The sequence below is a fragment of the Alternaria arbusti genome, assembly GCF_024043155.1.
Source record: "Alternaria arbusti strain BMP 1465 chromosome Unknown scaffold_4, whole genome shotgun sequence".
Taxonomy (NCBI): domain Eukaryota; kingdom Fungi; phylum Ascomycota; class Dothideomycetes; order Pleosporales; family Pleosporaceae; genus Alternaria; species Alternaria arbusti.
In genome coordinates, this window is record NW_026249944.1 from 125,490 (window position 1) to 147,088 (window position 21,599).

General features: G+C 52.3%; 4 protein-coding genes and 1 non-coding gene across 5 annotated transcripts; all 5 read left to right on the plus strand.

Annotated features, from left to right (window-relative positions):
* Window positions 1-3,164: 3,164 nt before the first annotated feature.
* On the plus strand, window positions 3,165-4,183 carry J4E86_003671 (uncharacterized protein; the record flags this gene model as incomplete). The annotated part of the gene is made up of 2 exons (XM_051444224.1): window positions 3,165-3,455; window positions 3,500-4,183. The coding sequence occupies 2 exons, from the start codon at window positions 3,165-3,167 to the stop codon at window positions 4,181-4,183; spliced, it is 975 nt and encodes a 324-aa protein (XP_051303849.1).
* Window positions 4,184-5,149: 966 nt separating this feature from the next.
* J4E86_003672 (uncharacterized protein) lies at window positions 5,150-5,844 on the plus strand (the record flags this gene model as incomplete). Its single annotated transcript, XM_051444225.1, has 2 exons — window positions 5,150-5,258; window positions 5,354-5,844. The coding sequence occupies 2 exons, from the start codon at window positions 5,150-5,152 to the stop codon at window positions 5,842-5,844; spliced, it is 600 nt and encodes a 199-aa protein (XP_051303850.1).
* A 2,634-nt stretch (window positions 5,845-8,478) lies between these two features.
* J4E86_003673 lies at window positions 8,479-8,575 on the plus strand. The gene has a single exon. It is a non-coding gene; the product is annotated as a tRNA-Ala (tRNA).
* Window positions 8,576-9,543: 968 nt separating this feature from the next.
* On the plus strand, window positions 9,544-10,357 carry J4E86_003674 (uncharacterized protein; the record flags this gene model as incomplete). The annotated part of the gene is made up of 3 exons (XM_051444226.1): window positions 9,544-9,595; window positions 9,777-10,199; window positions 10,248-10,357. The coding sequence occupies 3 exons, from the start codon at window positions 9,544-9,546 to the stop codon at window positions 10,355-10,357; spliced, it is 585 nt and encodes a 194-aa protein (XP_051303851.1).
* Window positions 10,358-11,272: 915 nt separating this feature from the next.
* On the plus strand, window positions 11,273-13,931 carry J4E86_003675 (uncharacterized protein; the record flags this gene model as incomplete). Its single annotated transcript, XM_051444227.1, has 5 exons — window positions 11,273-11,337; window positions 11,393-11,538; window positions 11,590-13,257; window positions 13,310-13,561; window positions 13,870-13,931. 5 exons carry the CDS (start codon window positions 11,273-11,275, stop codon window positions 13,929-13,931), a joined length of 2,193 nt encoding a protein of 730 aa, XP_051303852.1.
* Window positions 13,932-21,599: the final 7,668 nt, after the last annotated feature.

Consider the following 21,599-nt stretch of genomic DNA (forward strand, 5'->3'; position numbering starts at 1 on the left):
AGAGTTCCCGCGGTTTACCCAGCGCTACTGATCAGTAACTGAGTTGCCACAGCTCTCCAAGGCGTCTGGCGGAAAGGCAAAAGCTAAAAGAATAGGCGTGCAGCTTTAGGCGAGGGGCCAACGGTTCGTTTCCTGAAGTTTGTCGCGGAATGAACTCTGTCGTATTTACCGTATTGCGCGGCGATAAAGGTGGTTACCTAGCGATGTTGCGCAAGGTATCCACGGATAGCTCTGATGTCATTACGCGATAACGAAACGATAGCCGAGAATGTCAGGTGCAGCTGAACCAATCTCGCACTCTCATCTTGTGGAAATGATGTGACTTCCTTCCTTCGCTTCCGGATTATCGACAAAAGCCATTGTTCTCGTTAAGCTTCGGGGCTGCCGCGACACTGTGCTCACTAGCAAGGACGTTGACACAGACAGCCTCGCGTGTTCACGTTACCCACGCCTTCCTCCACGTTTCGTACCCGCCAATATCGCACGGAGAGCGCGTTTTTCTACGTCTTCAACGATTGGCTGCTACAGCGCGTCGTCTGACGGTTTTATCGGAGCTTGGTTTACCACAGACGCACTCCAGAACAATCCTCTGAGGGCCACGTAATCTTACTTACTCTACCTAGGTAGGGATACCTTTCGAAGCATCATTACATACGTGAATAATCATGCCCACTTCAAAGACGCATGACAGGTGAGGATTCAAAGGAATAGGTACTTCGGTCTGCTACAGACGTTTCATCTATCTCCTATCGTTTGTAATTTAACTCGCGGGGTGTATCTTGCCCTGGGCTCCGCAGGTGACGGCACTGTAGCATACCTTGGACACCGTCTCGACAGACACGCAACGCCATCTCGAAAACCTAACCCAGTCCGATTCCTAAGTTCGATATCAAAATACACCATGAACGTAAATCGGACGATACCCCGCGACAGTCTACCCCGCGAAGACTCACTTTCCCCGGATCCGCAGCAGTCTCTTCATGTCGTTCGAGCGGCTCGTTCGGTATCGATGAACGATAGTAATCAGGACGCGCCAATACACCAAGACAACGGCGCGGTCTTGCATTCTCAACAATACATGATTTGAACAATCGACGCCTGGAATGAATACTTGGCAAGCCCATTGACATCGGCCCAATGCGATCACTACTACGACGGAGCAATCTCGACTCTCCACGCTGCACCAGCTGAGACCAGGGGAGGCTGCAATTCGCATCGCATTCTGCCAAACATTCATCAAGATTGAGGCATACATTATCGCCAGAGGAACTCACTTGCTCACGTTCAATAGTGCGTATGCAGCAAACCAAAATGTGACACGGAACTCAGCCAATCCTATTGTCACTTTGCTCGCATTTTGCACCTCCGATCGAGCCATCCACAGGTAAATCTCGAATTCGTCGTCTGATGCTGTATCCGATAATACATGAGATCACAATGCTCTGCTCGCATTAGAAGCAATAGTATTCATAGATTCCAAAAGTAAAACACTCCATTCTCGGCCACCTCCGCTATCGCACGAGCAGCATGGCCTCTCAGCATCGCTGTTCGTCGTATCGGGTCGATTACATTGATGCAGCGTGCGATCGCGTCTGGCAGCACTCGTTCAGCGCCGGCTGCGTCTAGCTGTTGCGAAGTATCGTGCTTATATCTGAAGTGGTTACAGAGGAGGAATCCGAGCTTTTCATCAACACATAGGTTAGGGAAGAGACGCTGCCGGCTCGTTGAATCAGATAGCTTTCGCCGTCTACCGAGTGGATCCACCACCAACAATAGCAAGGTCGCGATGGCGTTACAGCACTGATCGAAACCAACATTCGCGACACAGCAGCTTTGAGGATCACGACCGATCTTTTACAGGCTCTGTCTGCTACTACTACTGCCGCAACCGCCGATACGGCCAAACTCCCCATTCAACACCTAGGTACTGCCCTGTCACCTGGTTTGTCCACACGTACAGAACGTCGCAAGATCGTTACCATGTTCCTAGGGGCAGCTTACCACGCGGGCGTGGCCAGAGCAGTAGAGTGGACGCGAGTAGCGCCATAGCTGGTAGGTATCGGTGCGGAGACATGAGAGGTACCTAGGACTACTTGGGTCAGGGCCTTTGGCGGATCACTACAGTAAAGCTCACGGAAGCAACCATGGAAGGCATCGCAATCGTACACTATTAAAGAGTAAGCACTGCTGCCATCTAACATTCATCCTCGCCAGGGACAGCCGTGCCGAAACTGGAAAGTCAACCAGCGCAACAGAATGGATTGGCGCGGGATATACCGCAGGATGTCTCTTTGTACTACAGGAATCGGATTCAATGTAGTGGGGTCTGATTGTACCAGCGCCTTACGGTCCACATGTGGCGCAACAAGAGAGAGCGCAAAATCCCCTCCATCGGTGATACAACACTGGCAAGGACCCCTGCCATTACGTGATGCATCGGCGCGGTGCAGATCGAAGGAAGTCTCTAAACACTGCAGGCAACAAACTTCATACGAATGTGTCTCTGTACCAGCGTCGGGAAGTTTGTCAATGGCGCACCAGGATCAAACACGGGAACCCCGATTACATGTCAGGAATGTGAACCTGGATTTGCTACCAAGATACTGTGAAGAGGAGAGTGGCCATATTATATTCTTGGAAAAAGATTGGTATGAAGCAGTTCCATATGGGTATGAAGTTTTCGGTGCAAGCAATAAGCCGCGCGGGTTTAAGAGGGCGACAGCGTTTCCTAGTAGATACCTGGGTAAGTGACTTAGTTTTCATCACCACATACACCATCGGGGGAACATATGCAGATGTGAAGAACATGATAAGACTAGCAGACCTCATACAGGTACGTGGACGTGGAGGCTATCTTGCAAGTGCCCGCACGTGATAGCCCGCACTCCACCGCCACGTGCCGGGCTGCACCGCGATACCGGAGCTCTCTCACCTGCAACCTGCAACAGCATCAAGCAACGCATACAAATACAGTAATTCTCGCACATCTCCTCCATCACTCCTTCAACCCACTACTTCCAACTTCCTCTTCTGCACCACCCGGGCATCATATGCACAACCTCTGACTAGTATTGCAATACCGCTGCCCAAGCGAAACTGCTTCAGCAATCTAGAACACCAGACAATTCCTATCGCAAGCGGTGACGATCTCCCCAGACGCCGCCATGGCCGGAAATGGCGCGCAAGTCAGCGCGCCATCTCCAACACCGACAACAAGCTCACCACATTCCATTGATGACTACGCGCCTTCCACACCCAGACATGGCGCACCTACGGCATCTATTGATACCAGCCTCCCGTCAAACACTCCTGTTGAGCAGAGCATCGCGATTGAGCCCACAAAGCCTACCGCGCCTGCTCCCCTTGGAGTAGCGCAAGCGACAGCCCTTACACCATCCGCAGCTTACCCCACACCCGAGAACGCGGACAGAGGAAACAAGAGGCATGAAGCAGAGGTAAGTTCTGGCGCAATATTCGTAAACATTTACCGACTTCGTAGGTGAAACACGGAATCGATATCAAGTACCCAGTCGCAATGCAATCATACGATCCCCAGGACATGAACTTTACGGAATCCCACCTGAAGTCCTGGACAGCAGAACAGATGGCGAAAGAATACGACAGGCTGGCCGAGACATATATGGCACTCAGACATGAACACATCTCCGCCCTTGTCGACCAAGACAGCAACGAGAAGGACGCACGCCGCCAAGTAGTCGACTCGCGCCAATCTCTCGCCAACGGAGCGCAGAAGTTACTGTGGAACTCCGAAGCAGCGTTCGAAGCATCGAAGGCGATTGCAGGAAGGATCTGTCAACCATTCATTTGGACTGACCCGCAAACACAGACTCAGTACACAGGGAAAGCACCAGGATCCTTCACACCACAAGAGGCACAGACTATCCTCAATTTGTACAAGGACGACTGCATCAAGAACTTGAAAGGCGTCACACTGGCAGCTACCGGCGCGAACCTTGAAGAATTCGGCATCGACGAGACCATCGTTGCGCAGGCGTACGATCTACCTGGCGATAGATCGTGGTTCGAGAAGATCGGTGACAATTGGAAGGACGCTGCCAGAGATGTACTGGTGGACAGCAGCATGGATCTCAGCATTATCGAGGAAGCCCCACTCCGGCGCCAAGTGAGCTTCCCGTCGGCACACAATGAGCCTTCACCCTAGGACGTCCCCGTATCATTTCCAAACGACGGATTGAATGCCATGGGCGATGTGTAAAAGCAAGACAAGAACCGGGAGGGTGAGTGGTCAGACGGCGCCAAAGTTGGGATGAATGCCCAGGTGTCGCGAGATATGTCAAGGACTTCGTTAGCTTAACGCGCTGTATTTTAGTCAGGGGTCTGCGGAGTGATGCTCCATCTTGGAAGGATGCTAAAAAATACAATTGGCAGGCTGCTACATCGACGTTGCATCCGACAAGATTGCCGTTCTTGAACCCTCCTGCTGACTACATCATCTCCCATCATCTACAAAACCACTTCAGTAGAGCACTGTGTTGACTACATCTAACGCTGACGTCGATGATTTTACTATCGCAAGACTAGCCTGCCAACTACACAGATGTTGAGGGAAGAGCCGCGTTGCTTTGTTTATAGCTGACGACCTCCTAGCTACCTTAGTAAGAAACTTCCAGCACCTGATAATGTTGCGAAGGCAGCTATGCTACCCAGTTATCTCACGATGTAATGAGCTTCTAATGTTCTTCGCACGGACGATGTCTGACTCAAGACTGATCCCGCTGTTTTGAACTAAGCAGTATTCCCGCCAGCTGGCAGTCACGGCATTCTTACGCCTGGGGAGCCGATGAAGTCTAGTGCGCTGAATCCTCGCCTGCGCGAGACTTATATCGACTCCGGCCTTCCATAACACAATACAATGTATTGCTTTCGTCGAACACGTATCATCGAACCAAACATGAACACGGAGAGGCGGCGGCGCGATCAACCGCAGCACATGCCGACGACTCGAACGCCCACGAATACTACGATACGGGCGGCGTCGGTGTCATCGATATTCAGTCCTACATACTAGGCAAAGAGAGGCGGAGTCAAGGCTCTGCACATGCGACACGAGCTTGAGAAGTATACTGGCTTCTGCTGTTTGCAGATGGGCTGGCAAGACACAAGGAAGATGTTTAAGCAGGCACCTCAGACAGGATACGTACAGCATGAGAACTACGAGATCATGCTTCGCGCTGAGGTCGAAGAGCGTTGCGCGAACGCTAGCGAGAAGACTCCGAGTTGGTCGAGATAGTCCGATCCTTCAAGACAACGATCGATTACACGCTCGAGTTTCTGATGCGGAACAGCGCCGACGGTGCACCCAGACCGTGAGACTACACCGGCAGTGTCACTAGCGCTTACAAGGTCACGTTGAGGAATGGAAACTCTGCAGCTGGGGTTGTCCATAAGGAGCTTGAGGCTGTCTTCTTCAAGCGGAAGATGGTACTCAAGAAAATCCGCAAGAGTATACGGAACATTATAGTGGAAGAGTTTGCCCAAGAGATGCGATCTTTGCTGAAAGCTTTGACAAAATCAACGACTACGGGACTAACCGCCGGTAAAGGTGGCGCGCCAAAATCGATCCGCAAACAGGCTAAAGATGCCCAGACCGAGCTGGAGGGTCTCTACGGTGAGCGCATGAGCGCTATCGAGGCCTTGAAGCGGCGCAACGAACAGGATGAGATAATCGAGCCGGATGTTGATCAGGAAGAGGGTCTGAACATGGATTCGCTCGAGGAAAACAACGACAAGCAACATCCACCGGATGAGTCGTTGCATTGGCAAGATTGCCCCCTAAGAGGACGTTTAAGTGAACATTCCTGATGGGGTCGGGGAATGCGATGCGGCTACATAAGAAGAACGCGTAGCATCCCTCAGTGCATTCGTCGCACATACAAGTCAAGCCATCTCTGAGCTGGAATGTTGGCTCTGCCAGTTCGATCAAACGATGTCGCAGGCCACCAAAGACAAGGAAAGGAACTGTGCGCAACTCGAGAAACACATGAAGGGAAATGTGCACACGCGCAGCGAGCACCTTATAAGGGAGTCCAACGAGTTGAAGATTGCCAGATGCACTGGGAGCGCGACATGTCCCTTGTGCCCAGACCGGTCGTACAAGACCGCAGCTAAGTGGCTGGTTCACCTTGAGCATCATCACCGAGAGGAGCTTTGGTTGAAGAGGAGGAGGAGGCGGGAGGAAACTATGACGATGAGGACTCGGATTTTGAGAACTTGTGAGAGTGTTCTTATAGTCAGTAGTGCGTGTGATGAAGATCATATGGCCATATGTGATACCATGTGGTGTCCGCGAATGCAACGACCTTACTGCTCGGTCATATCATGACAACGAGCGCAGTGCATTTACGATATCGTTCACCATACTCTGCCACTTGCTGCTGTCTTCTCTCTCTTCATCCACATTGACACAGTTCGCATGTTCCTGTGCTGAAGTTACCACGTTCGGCGCCCCGATTTGTCTGCATAACCAAGACGTCGTGCTGATCTGCGAACTCTTCCCATACCCTGCCAGGCTGTTGCTATACTTCGCGCTGAAATCATTCAACTGGGCGCGTTGGCATACTCGTGCAGTAAGTATATCTCTTAACAAATCTATCTTCTCTATCTGTATATGTTTTGTGTATATCCAAGGTCTGCAAGGTTTAGCGCTGGAACAAGACAGCGTGACACAGCTACATAGACAAATGGATTGATGCTGCATTATTGTTCTACTTGCTCTGGAGGCAGCGAGGAACATAAGGTTCTACTTCTAAGCTAGTCCAACTCGTAATCTGCATCATTAGCCTCTCGGAATTGCTTGTCTTCGTTCTTCATATACTCGTGTGCAAGTCTTTTCCGCGCTAGAACGATAAGGCATAGCGCGCTTCCCGTGCTATGAACATGGAGCGTAGGTAGAGCCGTGTCTATTAGTCGGTCTTCTCATAAACGCATAGTATACATTCTCCGTGCGAAGGTAGAGCAATGTAGCGTGTATACTAATGCAAAGCAATATCGCATGCTCAAGCATAGTTAAACGTCCTAGATCATGTCTAATAAGACATAGGCAACATATTCTCCTCGTGCTGAAGCCTAGCGGTATAGCACGCTGATTGATACGAAGAAGCTTAGCACGGCCTTTTCTTTGCCTGTCTTTATCATGACCAGGCGATGTGCTGGTTTTCTAAGCATCCGCGCCGTTACTATACTACAAAACACTCGCTAGCTTTTGATAAACCATTGTACCTTTACCGTCTTACTGTTAGACATGTTCTAGTATTAGAACGAGTTGCCACAGGTATCTTGAACTGCAATCGTTCCGGCGCCGTTTAAGCCTGTAGTTTACTTACAGATGTGAGCTCTACTTGCATTGCACGACTGTCTTCTCGAGTCTCTTGAGTGCGGCCTACTTCTATGCTATTACTGACATGCAAGTCTAGCGGAAATCCTCCTGCAGTCAACTCCTGCGCTACTTAGGAATATCCGAGCGCATAGCCTGACACTTCTTAGCAAAGGTGTTGAAGGCGGCCTTCTACTTCACATTGTCTTCTGCTATCACGCATCTAGCACGGGTAGTTGAAAGTCTTTGACGCTGCTTACATCCCGCACAAGACATCTTCATACCACTTTTACACTCTCCAGGATCACACTGCCTAGAATCGCTTTGCCTTTACCTGGATAGAATTCCGTATAACCTGCCGTAGAGGTGTTCGCGGTATCTATCCTCGAGAAATCCGCACGATAGAAGACGATGTACACTTCAACACTCGTAGTACCATTCAACCCGTAAAAGTCTTACTAATATGCGTACTTTAACTCTGAACATGCCACTTAGTTTGTACAGGAGGCACGAGCTTGTATACGCCTGCATCCGCAATCCCATCACGGCCAAAAGTAACAAGGTTATTGTAGTCGTTAGATGCAAATTCTTACGATCTTTTCGATACTAGTAGAGGGATATGCCAGGCTTGGGCATCTTTTCGACGATACCCACTTGCTCATATGTTCCATAGTTATCGCAACATCTTATCGATCCTTCAAGACCTCATCTCGATCTATCAAAGAAAATTGCAGGCTTCTGCATTATCTAAAGGTACGAGGTTAAGTTCTTCCATAGGGAGGTGGCCGTGTCTGCGTCGTTGGAAGTGAACTGAGGGACTGATATGTCCTCTGCAAATAAGAATTACGGACACGTAGGATTCTGAATTATAGAAAGATACGCAACGAGGCTTTTCTTGAGGCGAAGCGGAGGGGTAATCTCCTTGGAAGTGGGTCTTGTTCGTGAATACCCCTTCGCGATGTCTGACCCTATCCCCAAATCTTACTAGACCTCCTGACTTACCAAAATGAGCCTGATAACCTGCTCCGTTTCTGCATAGCCTTGCAATATCTACGAACGATTTTGTCGTCGATCCATCAAGGAGCTTGTGGTTTGTGTTAAAATCGCATAAAATCGCCAAAACCGGGCTTGTGGTTTAGTGGTATAATACTCCCTTAGCAGCAGGACTTCAAGCAAGTCCAACTGTGGGAGTGGTCCAGGGTTCGATTCCCTGCAAGTCCAGCTTTTTGCGCTCCCTGAGGTATAGGATGGGTCGTGGTTGTGGTGGTGAAGCTTTGGGAGGGGGGTGGTGGACATGGGATGAAAGCTTTTTTTTGGCCGGATGTGGGGGCGCCACGACACCGGCCAACTTTTTGCACGGGTCTAGAACATCGAAATATCTTTCCGAGATTTCAGGGTCTACCTTAGGAACACGAAAATCACTTTGCGAGTGCTGTTCAACGGTGGTGCTGCATGCGTGGGTGCATTTGATGTGTACGCTGGTTGGCATTGAAGTCGGCAGAGAGCACTTCCCAGGACGTCCCAACTCCCCATTGTCTACCGATACCAGATCTCTAGATCTCCCGCTGACCACCTGTTCGTGCCTCGGCATCAATATTACATGCAGCCACGTGTGCGATCGTTCGGTTACTCAATCTTTCCACGCCAGGTTAGCTGCATATGCATCCCGAGATCTGCACGAGGCCTGTCAAGCGATGCTTCCCCTTCCAATGACGTCGAAGCCGACTTAGGTACCATGAACAGCAGTTCCAATCACGCGCGTATCTGCAATGTGCGTGAAATCAAAGCCCTATTGTTCCGGACCCTTACAGGAACACAAACCACAGCGACGCCGTCCCTGATTTCGCGCAAACACCAGACCCACCTTGAAGGCAAGAATGAACGGTGAAGCTAGACCGTATTTCGCTTAGACTAGCGGCAAGCACAACCCAGCCCGAACAGATATTTTCAGCAGTCGACTTTGTGCCCCTCGCTCTCTCTCTCCAACGATCCAACCCCTCAGCTTCCGATAATCAAACAATTGGTGGTGTGCGACTTTTGAACGACTATTTCAATACCTTCTTAGAAGACAATCATCTTCTAACGTCACTCCCTTACCCTTTCGATACTTCGGTAAGAACAAAGCCCAACATCACGGCATGGCGCGTGCGGACTACAGCTAACACTCACCAGTCTTCCAACTCTACAAAATGGATTACCAAGCACCTGCTCCCGCTGCCGGTGGCCGTGGCTGCTACAACTGTAAGTTGACTCTATACCCACGATGCGGTGACACGGTCCGAATGCGGCCCCGCTTTGTATATCAGATCGCGAGAGCGTCACGCCTCAGGGTCCAGCGACAGGTCCAGATCGGTATTCAAGCGCGGAGACCACCATGCCTGACTCGGAACTGCATCTTTGAACACGCGCTGACCATGTCCAGGCGGAGACTCCTCTCACCGCGCTGCCGAGTGCCCCACCAAGGGTACCCCAACCTGCTACAACTGCGGCGAGAAGGGCCACGTGAGCCGCGAGTGCACCTCTCCCCAGGCTGAGAAGACCTGCTACCGCTGCGGTGGTACCGGCCACATCTCGCGCGAGTGCACCAAGGACGGCGGTGCCCAGATGGGTGGCCGTGGCGCCCCCAGCCAAGAGTGCTACAAGTGCGGCCAGGTCGGTCACATTGCCCGCAACTGCTCCCAGGGCGGTGGCTACGGCGGTGCTGCTGGCGGCTACGGCGGCGGTCGTGGAGGCTACGGCGGTGGTGCCGGTGGCTACGGAGGTGCTCGCCAAACCACGTGTTATTCGTGCGGTGGTTTCGGTCACATGAGCCGTGACTGCACCCAGGGACAGAAGTGCTACAACTGTAAGTACACAGCGATGAACTTGGAAGAGCATGACTAACCTTTTGTAGGCGGCGAGGTTGGCCATCTGTCGCGCGACTGCCCCCAGGAGACTTCATCTGAGCGCGTGTGCTACCGCTGCAAGCAGCCCGGCCACGTCCAGAGCGCCTGCCCCCAGTAGGGTGTTCCAGATGCCGTCGATGTTTTGATCTGGAACGAGTTTCGAACTTCCAAGTCGCTCTGATAGTATGAGCGACGTTGGAGATTGCGCCCACGATGTGACGAATCATCGACATGCTTACGATTTCTTTTCTTGTATATTTTCATTCAGCGGCTCGCTGCCGTTTTTCGACGCTTCACGAAAAGCACATCGTCGCCCGGGCATGATTGGACGGCCTTTTCCTGTTTTGGCTGTACGTCAAGAGAGTTGGTTATGGGAAAAAGTCTTGATCCAGGAAGAGCGTTTGGTGGGAGATACAATGTGGGTGGATGGGAGAGCGGATGCTTGATGCGAGCAATGAATGAAGCAGTGCGTGGTCTGCACGACGACTGTGGCTGTAGGAGAGCGAGGTGTTCTCTCGTTTTGGCGGATGACTGGTGTCTGGGATGCGAATTAGCAACTGAGAGCCGGCTGAGGTTGAATGAAGAAACCGGAAAAGTCCCCACGATTGGGTGGGCTCCTCAACTTATACTGCGCCGTTTTCATGCACCGTGATGGATGTGCGCTAAACTAGTTTGTCACGGTGGGTGGGATGCTGCCATGCATGTACTCTTGGGTGGCTCCGTGATGTCACACTTGGCAACTGAACTCCTGATAGTGACAAGTCAAAGTTACAAGAAGCAGATTGCATTAGACTAAGAAGTGGATATAGACGTTGTACTACATCTCGTGATGGCCTGTGTGATGGCGATGGGCGGGTTGGAGTTGGAGGGGAAGGCGCCAAGACCCTGTGCCTTCCCGCCGTTAACGGTTAGTTTACATCCCGCCTAAACCCAAACAACTTATCGACAGCGCCCTCGCGATCCAACCGCGACACCACCGACGCGTCACCCGCACCCACACGCGCATTCATTCCTTGCGGACACGACTCTGAAGATGGCGCCCACAAAGAAACGCGAAGCGCGCGAAAACAATTACTACAACGTTGGCGTGCAGGGAAGGTAGGCAGAGAGACGCTCCAATGCATGCGCGTAAACAATAACTAACATTGCGCAGGAAGACTGGCATCACACTCGCAGACAAAGGCGTGTATGACGAACATGGCCTCGAACCGATTTCCGGCATCTTCTCGTCGCCAGAGAGGTCCCCACCCAAACAAGGGAATGATGCGACAGGATCAGGCTCGATGGAAATACAAGAGAGTGCGCAGATGTCGACGCATTCGCTAGGGACCTCACTAACAGGCCCGACAGGTTCAATGCCAGAACTCACCACATCCCACCAGATCTTGCGCAACAACCGAACGCTCCTCCCTCCACCCCGATCGCGATCACCCAAGAAGACCAACCTCGGATCCTCGCCGCGACGGCAATCCTCTATGGCCCCGAGGGGAAGCTCTCCTCCCCCATCCAGCCCAATCCGCGACTCCGCACAGCCGATTGCGCGACGCCTCGACTTCGAACAGGACGAATCAAGCCTACAAGAGACGCCAGCCCTGAGCGGCTCAGGCGCGCGACGAGGAAAGCGATCAGACGTGTACGATATACCGGAAGAAGAATCGCCGGGCCCGGCAGAGAGTGCGATATTTGAAGAGAGCATTGTGCAGGAAGAAATCACAGCCAACGAATTGGGAATAACCGCTGAGGAGAGTTTCGTTGCGCAAATCGGCGGCGATGAGAGCATGGCCGATGACCAGGTTGTTGAGTACCTTGAGGAGCTGGATCGTGAAGAGGAGTCTGAAATTGTTCCAGAACCACCAAAAGAGAAGGCCAAGAGGGGTAGGAAACGAAAGAGCGATGTTGTGGAGGTTTCAGAAGGGGAGCAGGAACCAGCAGAGAAGCCGCGCAAACGGGGCCGCCCTACCGCAGCGCAAGCTTCGGAGTCACAGAAGAGCAAGAAGACTGCGCCTGCTGAGCGCCGACGCTCACAACGTGTATCCGACGTCAGCGAACTGGACGCGCCCGTGGATGAGTCGATCGATCAATCTGAGCAGGTTGAGGAAGTACCCGTTGCGCCGAAACGACGAGGACGGCCACCCAAGGTGCAACCGGTTAGCGAGCAAGAGAACAGCATCGTTGAAGCGCCGGTCGACGACTCAGTAGATCAATCAGAACAGGTCGAGGAAGCGCCTGCACCGAAGAAGCGCGGCCGACCCGCGAAAGCGCAGCCAAATGGGGAACAGGACGACAGTATCGTTGAAGCGCCGGCCGACGACCCAGTAGATCAGTCGGAACAAGTCGAGGAAGCGCCTGCACAAAAGAAGCGCGGACGGCCACCTAAAGCGCAGCCAAATGGCGACAAAGCAACATCTTCAGCATCGGCATCAGCATCAGCCAAACCAGCGAAGCCCAATGCAGAATTCACAAAGCCCGCGAAACCTGTAGGCAGACCGAAAGCAAACGCAGAGTCCAAAGCGAAATCGGCAAGTGCAGAGCCAAGGTCCAATGGAGTATCGAAATCCAAGACTCCACAGGCGGAGAGTGAGGAGGCCGGTAAGCTGGTAGATGCGTACGGAAATCCTCTCAGCAGAAAGGATATCGATCAAATATCTGCGACATCAGCTGGCTCACGCTTCGGACGGGGACGACATCTTTCCGTATTCCGCGAGATGGATCCCGACAATGTCGCTCGCATAGGACGGACAGGCAGACATCGCGTTGCGCCCATCGACTTCTGGAAGAACGACCACATCTCCTACGACCCCGACGGCAGCATGTCGTCGATTGTGAAGAGTCAAGCAGTAGAGGAAGAGAGGAGACCCACCAAGAAGTCCAGCTACAAGAGCAAAAAGAGGGCGCTCACTGTTGTCGAAGAAGAGGAAATCGAGCTCGACCCCTGGGAAGAGCAAGGCACTCTTGTTGGCAACTTTAGAGGTTTCGACACTGTTGGTGAGGTTCCCTCTAACGACATCATCGAAGACAGTAAGTGGCCTCAAACCTCAAGAACGATCAAGTGTCACTAACCATATCACAGCCATCGCATGGAACGAAAGGGGTGTCGAGCCCAGAGCCGTCGGAGATGGCGGCTTCAAATACGCAAAGATTGGATCTATCGGCAACTTCTTCAACTGGGGTCTCATCGAACTCGGTCCGGATCAGATGAAGCGCACGAAGAACTCACGGTACATGCACATGATCTTCAACGTACAGTCTGGTACTGTGGAAGTACGTGTGCATGAGAACGAGTTCACAGTCCACAAGCAAGGTGTTTGGCAAGTCCCTCGAGGTACGTTCTTTCTCATCATTATTCTCTGTCACTTCAGCCCATTCTCGAAGATGCACGGCAGCATGAAAAGACCTGTCGCCGTGTTCCTTCACTTCCTTCCATGCATGCACTCGCTACAACAAACCCCCCATCCGCCTTCCCTTACTTTCCCCCGTCTCTGTACGACAGCCGTTGCATTATGCTCGACGCCATCCGGGTGTTTGCATATCCCCATCTCACACCACACTTGCATGCCCGCGTTGTACGTTCCTGCTCTGCAACATGGCACGACATTGGGGGGACCAGGGGCGCGTCCGACAAGCAACCAGGGCAAGCGAGCACACTGGCGAAGCGAACCCGATTCTCGTCACCCGCATGGGCGTGGCGCTGACTACAGCATGCTGTGTAACCATTGACGCTAAAGCCTCGCCCAACCGACGGTGCACAGCATTGTCGTTCGCTTGCTCTTGTGGCGGTTACCAAACTTGCTCTAAGCCATCAGGCAAAGAGAGAGAGAAGAGCGCGGTTACGGCGCGCCACAAACACTGAGCACAACGAACCCGCCTCTCCGATCCGCTTGCGCTCTCCGCGCCCAATCTCTTCTTTTCGTTTCGCCAATTCCCCCGCCCTCGAAGCTGTCAGCCAACCATCGCTTCGCGTGGCGCTCACTTTGCCGCTGTTTCCTTGCTCAAACCCTTTCTCGCGCTCTCATTGGTCAAAAAGCACACGCAGCTAACGAGTGGTCAATCACAATAGGCAATACTTATAGTATCAAGAACATCGGCACCGGGACGGCTCGTGTGTTCTTCGCTCAGGCGAGGGAACTGCATGTCGAAGAGGCGGAATAATGATGATGATGGATGGTGTCGAGTTACATGTTGCCTTTGACGACAGACAGACAGGCAGGAAATCATCTTTGCATACACATGTTTGAATTCAGTAGCGGTGTAGACATTGGAGATGCCCCGTGTAGCGGTCAACGTTCGTATGTGTGCAGCATCATGGGTTTCACGAAGCTTCTTTTTTGGCTCTCACAAATGCGAAAAAGGACACCTTGATGGTCTATCGGTCTTCTGTGTTCTTCTTCCGATTTCCCTGCATTGTTCGCGCGCTTGTCGACGTGTTCGCGCTGAGGTGGAGATGGTGTGGGTGGGGCGCATGCTGCAGGTGTTTTGGCCCGGCGATACTTGAGAAAGGCTAAGCGCCGGGGTTTCTTTCTCGCTTTTAGTGAGGGTTTGGGAAGCGGGTGAAGCGCGGTTGCCTCTCTCTACTATGGACACGATAGTCTTGTAGAATATCGTGGCTCGATTGGGATAGGCTAAGCTAGAGGAATAGGGAATAGATACGAGTACGCGTCGCGATATAGTCAGGGATGTGGATGATGACATATGTCGATTTGTCCTTACAAACTATGCTTCCAGCGGATCTGATTATGCGTGTTCGCTCGATTCGGAATTATTTGCTTCCGCGGAAGGAGTCCCGGGACTGTTTACTGTGGCTTCCCGTACTGCCAATCTATCGTTCCAGATGTGAGAAGAGAACGCTCGTTCACCGCTCATCTGCCGGGTTCTCTTACTTTGTTTTTGGTGGTTTGCTAGGGGAGAGTGACGGGATTGCATGCGTTCTGGATTCGATCTGCTCCTGCTGCGAGTTGCCGTTGAGCGGGTGGGTAGGTATGATTGGAGAGACCAGTAGGACAAGGTATCGGATGATGGATAGATGCGAAGGCAGTGACGGGCTGCATGCCGTCACTACAGAAGATCTTGGAGACACAGATCCTTAGCTGTCATGACCTCAGTTCATGATACAAGAGCGTAACAACTGCATGTCGTATAGCCATGCTAGAGTGTGAGTCTTCTTACTCCAGTACTACCGGTCTCATTTACTATAGAATTAAAGACACTACAGTCAAGTCAGGTTGAGTGCCACTCCAAAATCTCCCCATCTATCCATATCAACACACTCCTTCCAGCCAACTCCGCTATCCCCAGCCTCGTTCTCGGATAGTCGTATTACAACAGAAACTCCCCTTTCGGTACACCCACCAGATCTATGCCGTATATCTTGCATTTACATCTACTTCTGCATCAGCGTCTGTATGCTTCCCTCTTGTACTACCCTGCTCTGCGGCTTTTCTGCCGAAGTCATGCTATCCAATCGACTGGTTGTTACACAAGAATGAGTGGCTGTTGTCTTTCCCCGACGTGTATGTTACCATGCATACATGTGGGTTTTGTCGTATTTCATATCACTTCTGATGAGAAGTGGCTAGATCTGCGGCTTCGTGTTGAGGTACATATCGATCGCTGCATGTGAACTTTTTGGGAGGGGGGAGAGAGACACGGAGTGGATTTTTAGCCAAGGTAGTCTGAAGATACATCATGATGAAGTCTTATCCAACGTCACACATCCTATCCAGTCTCGCATCGCGAAGCTGAACAGTAAGCCCGTGACACAATGTCTCGTTGCCAACCCTGCCATCACAGCAATTCCCAGATCTCCACAGTCACATATAGAATCCCATCGAAGCACATATCCGCCCCATCCAAACTTACTGACAACAGCACATCGAAGCGGTGTATCAGCCATGTGCTGTACTTCATCCACCCTGCCCATCTCCATCTCACTGTCCATCGATCCCAATCTAGACACAAGTGTAGTCTGTATGCCCGTCTCGGTACTTCTATCATGCTAGCCGTAGCGGACTGGGAGTAGGGGAGACATACAATCTGAACTACCCATGACGATTTCGCTTGTTACAGTACCACTACCAGTACCACTAACCACTGCCGCCACCTGCAGATACTACTCTCCCTTCTACTGTACACAGCCTCTCCATGGCGATCGATATCAAGATGAAGCGGTGAAAAAGCGGTGAAAAACTTCCAATTGCAATCTGGCATCTGCATGTCCAAAATAAGATTTCGCAGCGGCCGACGACATGTGTAGCCATCGCCACAATCCGGTGTACGAAAACTGTCTCTTGAACACTTACCCAACAAACAGTTCTCGCCCAGCAGCGACGTTGGTAGTCGGCAGGTCGAGTGGTTGTAGCGGTGTGGAGCGGTGTAGACCACAGACCCTGCGCCACCATCCCCATCCACATCCACCTCCACAGATCGAACTAGTCGTCAACCACAACGACTTTGTGACGTCCGGTGAAGATGGATACACACACCACGGGTGTGGTACCTTGCACTACTTATCTCGCTAACAATAGAGAGTATTTGCGTTCTGTTTCCTTCCCGCCGGAGGGAAATATCTCGGCCGGTAACGAAAGAAACCATGGAGTTTCATGGGATCTAGACGGTGGAGGAAGGATGCAAGGGCAACGATGTCAGTAGAGATGCAAGACTAGCTCGCCGTTACCTCGCCTCGAACCAGCAACGGCGACACCAGATGCAGAAATTGAAGGTGTGGAAGAAGTGTCCGTGACACCGCTCCTTTGCGCAATTCGCGTTCAGTCGCAACACCTTGGCCAGACCGGCCTGAGGCCTCCATGGCATCTGTGTCGTGTTTGGCAGTTTGGCAGTATGGGTTGTAAGCTGTCCTGCCATCTCTTTCCATCATCATCACCCCACCGACTACCGTCAGCTACCGTCATCAACCCCACTAAGCCTTGGTCTCGTCGAAATGTTAACCACGAGACACCACGTTTCAAAACAATCTCCAAACGCGCAACCGACAACCAATCGGCATACCTCAAACAATCACAATCACATGATGTGTGTTCAGCCTCACATGCGCCTCGTCCGCTGTCGTGCCATAGGCCAGTCACACACAGATCCATCTGTCACTTGTCGCAGAAGTTCAGAGCCTTAATTCCCAGGACTCTGTTAATTAAGCGGGGTAGGTATGGGCACAACCCAAAACAGCTGCACCAGAATCTTAAGGCATCCCATTCCTGCCAATCTGGAATCTACTCCAGATTTGATGAGTGGGTGAAATGATACGCTGATTCCTGGTGTCTCATCATGTTTCCTCAGTTGCTCGTGACGAGGGATTAACCTAGTGCAAGTCGCGATTCTCTCACAAGAACGGTGCGGGACCGGCGAAAACGACGCCAAAAGTACCAAACTCGTGCGGTCGCGGTCGGCTTTGAATGCCGGAGCGAATTGCGCGATGGAGGACTGCCCGAGGTCGATGACCAAGGTTTACTGTGACCTTAGTAAACCAGCAGACAGGTGCGCGCGAAAGATGCGAAACATGAATCGTGTAGTCCCTCGCCTGTCGCGTGCTTTGTCAAAAAAGCAAAAAGATCTCGGTCTTGTTTAGTCTTGGTGCCTGGTCTCGGGTCCTTTAGCGGGCATGCGGTTCGTTCATTTTCCCCTTTGGGGGGATGGAGGGGCGGGCGAGCATGTCTGGGTGAACAGGGCGTGAACTATTCGATCGGCGCCACTAATCTCGCATTCGTCTGTCCTTTCCCTTTTCCCCTCGCTGACTCGAAATCGCACCGAAATTCTGCGGTGTGCGGAGTGTCATCGTCCCACTTGGGCGTTATGTCTCAAGTTTGCGATCGTCATGGAATCGCGATTTCGCCGCGGTGCAATTTGATTGTGATCATTGCGGATGAGGAATGCGGTTGCGGGATACACCGTGGGAAAGCCGTTGGGCATCTGGTGTCGGATGCCGATGTGTGGGTTTCGGATGCTGAACCAAACTATAGATCTACTACTGCATGTACAATATTGTAGTGCAATACTTGCTTGTTGGGTTGTATGGATTGGCGAGTGTTTGCACGTTTATTTGCATTGGGCTGCTTCTTTGACGCAGGAGGCGACGAGCGCTGGCTGGTGGCTTGCTGTATGAGCTGATGTGACCCGATTTTCCTTTTTACTTTTGGCAAAGCCGCCATGCAGCTTTGCGCGGACAGACGACGCCTGTCTCAGCAGCCCGAGGTCTGTTCAGCTGCCTCGTCGAGGGATGATGACATTGAGCGAAAGGTTCCGATCCCCAAAATAACGACATGACCACATCGCAATGTCTTTGTGCGCATGGCAGGCGACGGAGAAGGCTCCGATCGGCCTAATCTCATCTGTTCGCGCGCTGCTTGCAAGCTCCAAGCCAAAGGCCGAAATTAGATGGCACGTGGGGAGGGATGATGCAAAGAACATTCTTGAGACGTTCGATTTGGTCTTCCCGCCCGCACGGCTTAGCCTGCTTCAGGACCAGCCCCCATGTCGCATGACATGGAACGCGGAGCCAGTTCGCCGCCAAACGCGTGGGCAGCAAGAAGTAAGGGACAGCGCCCTCGACACTGTTTCCATGGAACAGCCCTGATGCAAGCGGCGGACGTGCCTGGCCCACACACATGTCACGGAACGGTTTCTTTCTCGCTCTTGCGATGGACCCATTTCATTGCCATGCTCGCCCATGTCAGTTGTTTCGGCCTAAGGCAGCGATCCCGGACGATCAGAGAACCGGCATGCAGGATGGTTGCAATCCTGCGACAACGATATGTGAACCAACATGTCATTATTGTCGTACGATGTGGCAAAGCCGATGAGAAGGTTCGCGCGGGTAAGGCGACGCCAGGCACTCCTAGCCGCACTCCTGGTGTGCACTGAACGCAGAAAGGGATGGGTGGTGGCAGGCCCTGGGGTGGATCTGTGTATGTGTCAAGTGAAAGGGTGTCGTCATGTGCACAGTCGTGTGCGAGTGGTGGGCATGTCAGCGCCCATGATTCGCGTTTGGCGAACAGGTGGGAGATTTGGCCCTCGACTACCCATGCTCCCCATGCCGCATCGGGAAGGCTTCTCGAAGGGCTGCGATCGCCGGTCAGTGCCCGCGAGAATAACGACACTGTTCATGCATAACCTCTTTTGCACCGTGATTTGTTTATGCAACGCAACACGAGCAGCGCCGAGGAGCGGCTCGGCCGTTTGACAATAGTTCACCCATCCGTTCCCCGATCATGCGAACACCTATTGCGTCGCATGGCCGAGCCCCGGGGAAAAAGCAACGTAAGGAGCGGTGCCCATGGTCGCCGTCTTGGTTCGTCTGCCCATTACCGTTCCGTTTGTGTCATGTTGCATGGTTCGAGTTTGTCGTCCCATGCGCCAGGTCACGCTGCTTTGGCTTTAGTTCGGCATTGCGCCGTGTTTTGGTTTTTTATGCCGACTCGCCTGACGGCACGTAGATGAATGACACAATCTGCCTGAATGCGATGTCGTGGACATTGGCGCGAACGAACTGGCGGGTAGGTGGGTGGGCGTGACGGCGACGGCAAGGGGAATATGTCATGGGCATAGACTTTGGACTAGGCGTGGTCTTCTAGAAGCATCATGGAAGGTTTTTTTTCTGCAAAGGCACGCACTGGGCAGGTTGGGTGGTGAGAGGGCGTGCCTTGGGCGGGTTGAACTAGGCTGTTTCAAAGCGGTTCGTGAGGGCTGGGGCACGTGCAGAGCACCATCTCAGCCTTGTGCTCCGAGTGGGACGGGAGCGGAGAGCGCGCGCGCGCACACAACAAAGTTTGGTTTACGCCCAAGGCACCAATTCGAGGCCGATTAGCTTTGGCAACTAACTGCAGGCAAAGGCGGCAACCATGGGAATGATGGGATTTGGCCAGGCTTATCGATTAGCAGCCACGCAGCCCTACGGCATCCTCAAACACGCCAGCCCGCCAATCACGTGCGCCGCCTGCTTTTTGCGGGGCGCAACACCCTCTTGCCTGCACAGCAGAACCGATGACACGACACCCAGCAGCCCAAGCCCTAAAATAGTTTGCATACACACTTACGCATTGCAGCGCCATGCAAGGACAGCGAACCGTTCTAAAGACAAGTTCATGCAAAGACGCCCTCGTGTTGCCCAATCGCGTGGCCCAAAAGTGAGGCTACGAGGCTGTGCTAGTGGAGACAGACGTGATGATCGTGAACAACGCACCTTTACCACACCCTCCTGGCGAACGTGTAGTAGACAGACCTGCGTGAGACAGCCACCACACTCCCCCACCCACCCAGGAGGCGAAAAATTTCCGACTGGAGCTAAGCTTTGCTGAACACACCCTGAAGCGGTGACAGCGCAGCGCTCCGCGCACGCTGAGTCGGCCACGTAGGTACCTGTTTGACCGACCTTTTGCTCAGGCATGCGAAAGTGTGGCACCCATGGCCGCTACGTCATCATACGATGATCCGGGGTAGACGAACGTTGTTTTCCCGGCGGTGGGAATTTCGTTTGCTGTTCACCGCCACGCCACACACCTCGTACGTGCAGGGTCATGCCGGACGGCCTGTTGCTATGTTGAGGGACACGGTAACTTTGGAGGGTCCGAAAGAAACGTAATTAGGGAGGGATGGAGGCATGGAGGCGGGTTTTGCTTCTCGGAGATGAACGGAACCGTTTGGTTCATGTTGTATTATAATCTTGCTACTACTATGACAATGTGCTGGCCATGCTGGCTTGCAGGGTACAGGTGGCGAGCGCGAAAAAAAGTCTTTCCAACGTTGTCTTTGATACACTTCGAGGCCGTAAACTAGCTGGTTGAACACGTAGTTCGACACGTAACATCTAAGAGGGGGGAAAACATTGGTGTAAAGGTATCCTCGCCACGCTATGCCGCTGGGTGTGCTTGTGTTGAGATGGATGATTGAATATAGAGAAATGCGAATGAACCACACCAAAACAGTGCTGTGACAAACAGGTTCATGGAAAAAACAACCATGATAATGGAACAGAATGCGAGTCTAGAGGGAGAAACAAACGCTATGATGTTCAGCAAATTGCGAGAAAAACAGAATGCCAGACGAGATTGATATCCATGCGAAAAAAGATGTTGACAACCAACCCACGCTAAATGCCACAGTCGTGCGGAACAATGCCCCTGCGTTGATCTTCATCCAGGCTCTGCAGCCCGAGTTCCCTAATTCTAAGCTTTCGTGGTATACCCCGTGTGACTCCTGAACCCTTCTCTCTTTGTTTGCGCCGAAACCCCTGGGTATACCCACGCTTCATTACGGTTCCTGCCCGAATGTTTGTGTATGCATGCATCCCGAAATATGTCTATATCCCATCTACTACAAGTAAAGAAATCGTTGAATAATGCGAGTGCGAGACGTGT